We start from the raw sequence: 5,669 nt of genomic DNA, 5'->3' as shown, positions 1-5,669 counted from the left end.
TGTCCATAGGACAACAATCAGTCTTATACTGTACAAATCTGGCCTTTATGGAAGAGTGGCAAGAAGAAAGCCATTTCTTAAAGATATCCATAAAAAGTGTTGTTTAAAGTTTGCCACAAGCCACCAGGGAGACACACCAAACATGGCAACAATGCAAAATGTTATGTTTGGCGTAAAAGCAGCACAGCTCATCACCCTGAACACACCATCCCCACTGTCAAACATGGTGGTGGCAGCATCATGGTTTGGGCCTGCTTTTCTTGAGCAGGGACAGGGAAGATGGTTAAAATTAATGAGGAGATGGATGGAGCCAAATACAGGACCATTCTGGAAGAAAACCTGATGGAGTCTGCAAAAGACCTGAGACTGGGACGGAGATTTGTCTTCCAACAAGACAATGATCCAAAACATAAAGCAAAATCTACAATGGAATGGTTCACAAATAAACATATCCAGGTGTTAGAATGGCCAAGTCAAAGTCCAGACCTGAATCCAATCGAGAATCTGTGGAAAGAACGGAAAACTGCTGTTCACAAACGCTCTCCATCCAACCTCACTGAGCTCAAGCTGTTTTGCAAGGAGAAATGGGCAAAAATTTCAGTCTCTCGATGTGCAAAACTGATAGAGACATACCCCAAGCGACTTACAGCTGTAATCGCAGCAAAAGGTGGCGCTACAAAGTATTAACTTAAGGGGGCTGAATCATTTTGCACGCCCAATTTTTCAGTTTTTAATTTGTTAACAAAGTTTGAAATATCCGATAAATTTCGTTCCACTTCATGATTGTGTCCCACTTGTTGTTGATTCTTCACAAAAAATTACAGTTTTAAATCTTTGTTTGAAGCCTGAAATGTGGCAAAAGGTCGCAAAGTTCAAGGGGGCCGAATACTTTTGCAAGGCACTGTATATATTTATATATATATATATATATATATATATATACACACAGACAGATGCACACTCTTGCACCACTGCTTGCCTGCACATTTCTCCTCTCTTGATGAATACTATACTATATTTCTGCAGTCTCCTGTTGTCTCCGCCCTCATCCAGCCCACTCCAGCTCTGCAGCTCTCCTTGGCTCTCCTATGACTCACCCCTCCCTTGCTGGCAGACTCTAACGAGAGTGAGAGAGAGAGCTGTGCATGATGTCATTAGCCCGCCCTAGGCTACTTACCAGACAAGAAAGAGGAAGTGGTCTGTATAAGGTATTTACTGGCAGAAAAAAAAAATGTTTTACTATCCAAAGCTAAAACAACAAGGGCAGAGTACTTAATAGATGGAAAGATGAAAAAAAATGACTGAAGGTCCACTTTAAGATTCCTTGGCCGACCTATGGTCTTCAATGTTGCCTGATCAATAGTGTCCTAAATGCTGAGAAATACAGGCAGATACTTATCCATCAGGCCATACCATCAGGGATGAGTGTGCTTGGCCCCAAATTTATTCTGCAGCAGGACCACAACCCCAAAGATACAGCCAATGTCTTTAAAAACTATCTTCAGCGCAAGGAAGAAAAAGGAGTCCTGGAGCCTGGTTAGTTCTCCAAGATGTTTGGAACAGCTTACTTGCCGAGTTCCTTCAAAAACTGTGAAAGTGTACCTAGAATTGATGCTGGTTTGAAGCAAAAGGGTAGTCACACCAAATATTGATTTGATTTAGATTTTTATTCTGTTCGCTTGCTTTGCATTTTGTAAATTGCTAAAAATTAACAATTAAAAATTTTGAAAGCATTCTAACTTTACAGCATTTATTTACACCTGCCTAAGACTTTTGCACAGTACTGTTTTTAAATTGTTACTGGACGGGGCTGTCATCTTTACCTCTGCTTAACTACTTAATCTGAACTCCCGGCAAAAAAAATGTATTTAAATATATATTCCTCAATAGCCAAAGAGAATATAAATCAATTTTTTTAGATTGCAAACAATGATATTACATTGCAAATGTAGCAGCAATGTCCATCGTCAGAGGCAAAATTTCACAATAGAAGATTGTACAGATCTGGAAGAAATACACAAAGCATACAAAATTCAAGTAAGAATACACAACTCCTGTATTTAGAAAATATTTCCTTCTCATTCTAATGTTTCAGATCACCAGTATAAACTCACCGGGTGAACCACCAGATATACAAATGCTTGTTCAAGGTCAATGGCCCAACAGGTAAAAAGAAAGAATAAGTATGACTGCCCTGATTTTGCAACTTTAAAGATAAATCAACAATGGCAGCTCCAATATTTCTGTTCTGACCATTTGTTTTTAAATTAAATCATCAGTCTTTTTTTTTTATAATTTTATCTAGCAGCCATTTAATACTATGAATTTGATTTGAATACCAGTCTAATTGTGCTTGCATACTTAGTAGAAACACCCCACAAGTCATTCCAGACATTTAAAATATAATTATAAAGACTTAAAGCATTTCTAAACCCAAAATCAAAAATTGAATTTATCATAGCTCAACATTCTTGTGATGTGGTGGCAGCACGTTTTCTTTTTTTAGACCTTTTACCCCTTTATTTTTCCCAGCCAGTACATCTTTTTTTTTCACCTTCCTTTACAAGACCAAGCTGTCCAGCAAAAGTTGCAGTTAGAGAGTTGAGGCAAACCATTTAACACTGACAGGGGTGCCTACAATGGTCAGCTTTTATTAGTTTGTGTAAAACCTTTATCCTAAAAGAAACAAAAATGTTTCTGTTACTGCTTAAAAAGTGATAGCTACACTTCTCCTCCAGGGATAGAGGGGAGCCACTAAGAGTCGGTTCACACTAAGGCGACACGACTCTGTACTACTTCGGGGGAGACTTGTGCATTGCCATGCACCACGACTTCGGAGCGACTTGCATGGACTTCACATAATGGAAGTCTATGCAAGTCGCTCCGAGGTCGCCCCGAAGTAGTACAGCACCCTTTTTCTAAGTCGGAGCGACTTGTGTCGCTCCTATTAGAACGGGTCCTGTAGCGGTCAATGGACCGTGAGGGAGAGCGACTTGTCAGGCTGACAAGTCGCCTGACAAGTCGCGCTAGTGTGGACCGGCTCTAAGACAGGAAGCATGTTATTGGCTTAATCACCAGGTGAAAATAAAAGGAATTTAAAAAAAAAGAATAGAAAATTAATGCAACCAACACATTTAAGTATTGGTAAGTTCCAAAATATAAATTATATGTATTTTTGTTTTGGGTTTAGATATGCTTTAAAATCAAAGATTCAATATAACGTACAGAGTAAACCTGTAACAATATGCACTGTAACAAACATGACACTACTGTATAATGTATTTTTGAATATATAGGTTTACATTTTCTTTATGATTCCAATCTATATCCAATCAACATTTCCCCCCTGTAATAAAAAATACATTTGAGATAATGACCATCTTAGTGCAGATGCCCTGTCCATACCAGTTATACTGGCGTTAGGATAGGTCCATAGCTGTCTATATGTCCTTAGAAGCATACACGTGATTTTGGACATGAACATTTGGGGAGTATTCTGAATTTTAAAAGAATCTGCAAATAAAAAGTTCTCATTGAAGGACTAGAGAAGTAATAAATCAAAGGATTGCACACACTGTTCATGTATGTGAAACATAAAGTAATGAAGAAAGCAGTCTCTACAGTTCTATAGATGCTACAGCTATTTCTCTTTAAGGATGCTTTGAGTCTTAAGATTTCAATCCTAGAGGACACACTTGGCAAGAAGCATAAAAAGAACATCACACCAACAAGTGAGATACATTTGACAGCTTTCTTAATCTTTGTGTCTCTGTCCAAGTTCCTCTTTCTGAGCTTCCAGATAATGCTGTAAGAACAGAACAGGACAATGCACAGAGGAAGGAAAAACTCGATAATGAAAAGAAGATCATGCCACCAAGAGTCTGCAGGGCACACAATAAAGCTGTCACAGAATGCTTCCCTGGACATGGTCCCTCCAGTATGGTCTTTAGTGAGAATGAAGGCAGTCACTGAAATAGCTACAAGCCATACAGCACAGGCAGTAACTACTGCAGCTTTAATGGACATAGAGTTTATTTTATGATGTGGGTAGACAACTTTAAAGTATCGATCCAAACCAACTAGCGTAAGAAAAAAGATGCTTCCTGCCCTGCTCATAGCAAACATGAAAAGCATCACCCTGCATGGGGCATCTTCATAGAGCCAGATTTTCTTCTTCAAGTAATAGTCTGTTCTGAAGGGCAAGCAGATTATGAGCAGGAAATCGGCCACTGACAGGTTGAAGAGATAGACTGTGCTAGATTTCCAAGTCTTAATGTGAAAGCAAAAGGCCCACAAAGCAACGCCGTTAAATAATGATCCCAATACAAAGATGATGATCAGAATTGGAGGAAGCAAGTAGGAGAGCAGAGGGTCCTCAAAGAAGCAGCAGGTGAAGTTGCTCTGGTTGTGCGATGACTGCAATCCATCCAGTACCATTGTATAAACCTTCTTATCTTAAGTGTTTATGATGGATAGAAACCATAAGCTGTCTGTTCTGCCAGAAGAACAGGAAGTTGTATAAAGAGGAAAAACTGAAGAGTGAACTGAGCTGGGTTTCTGCATGCTTTGTGATTCCTCGGATCCTGGAGGTGATTAGACTTCTAAATTTAGTGTCTCTATGTTACAATGTCAGTTCTCACACTCTGGTGCCAAAGCTATTTAGATGTACTGATAACAGTGCTGGCTGCGGCACAAGATTTTCAAAACAAGGCAGAGCATCCCATAGGCACAGTGCAAATACATACTCTGTAGTCTAACACATATCATAGTCTAAACACTCCAGACAAAAATCATGTCACTTAGCAAACAATTAACACACACTGATCAGATGAAAAAAGACATTAACTACATCATTATGATACTCCCTAGTTCGGCAATGTGTACTAACAGTGCTCTCTGCTTTCGTATTCATCATTTGGTTTATGCACAATGACTGAGATATAATAATAAAATAATGCAATAAGAAGAAAAATATGCTAAAGAACATACATGCATATGAATACAATCATTTATTTGTTTGTGAATAAAGTTCAATGGATTGTACATTTTTTAACATAATTCGGATAACGATAAATGCCTCGTGCATGTGGACATTTGCAGGCATTTTCTATGTCTAGTGTTAAATTCTCAAAGCTTTTCCATGTTCTGGTAGCCACAACTGGTGTGTATAGCCTGCAATTTAAGTGACTAGTTGTACGCAGCCATAGTGTACACCAGTGTTGGGGTAACTAGTTACAAAGTAACTGATTACAGTAACTACATTACTTTTTTTGGTAACTAAGAAATGTAACTAGTTACAATACTAATATTGGTAACTACACTACTTTACTAGGATATAGGTAGTAACTACACTACTTTACTAGGCTATAGGAGGTAACTACACTACTTTACTAGGCTATAGGAGGTAACTACACTACTTTACTAGGCTATAGGAGGTAACTACACTACTTTACTAGACTATAGGAGGTAACTACACTACTTTACTAGGATATAGGTGGTAACTACACTACTTTACTAGGCTATAGGAGGTAACTACACTACTTTACTAGGCTATAGGAGGTAACTACACTACTTTACTAGGCTATAGTAGGTAAATACACTACTTTACTAGGCTATAGGAGGTAACTACACTACTTTACTAGGCTATAGGAGGTAACTATACTACTTTA

At 38.4% G+C, this 5,669-nt stretch overlaps 1 protein-coding gene across 1 annotated transcript; it reads right to left on the bottom strand.

The window, feature by feature from the left end:
• Nucleotides 1-3,420: 3,420 nt before the first annotated feature.
• LOC309553196 (hydroxycarboxylic acid receptor 3-like) lies at nt 3,421-4,511 on the bottom strand. Its single transcript, XM_082254141.1, has one exon. The coding sequence runs from the start codon at nt 4,435-4,437 to the stop codon at nt 3,451-3,453; it is 987 nt and encodes a 328-aa protein (XP_082110267.1). The 5' UTR covers nt 4,438-4,511; the 3' UTR covers nt 3,421-3,450.
• Nucleotides 4,512-5,669: the final 1,158 nt, after the last annotated feature.

This window comes from Pelophylax lessonae (assembly GCF_965119305.1).
Source record: "Pelophylax lessonae genome assembly, chromosome: 1".
NCBI lineage: Eukaryota > Metazoa > Chordata > Amphibia > Anura > Ranidae > Pelophylax > Pelophylax lessonae.
This window is presented reverse-complemented; position numbering and strand designations above follow the sequence as displayed.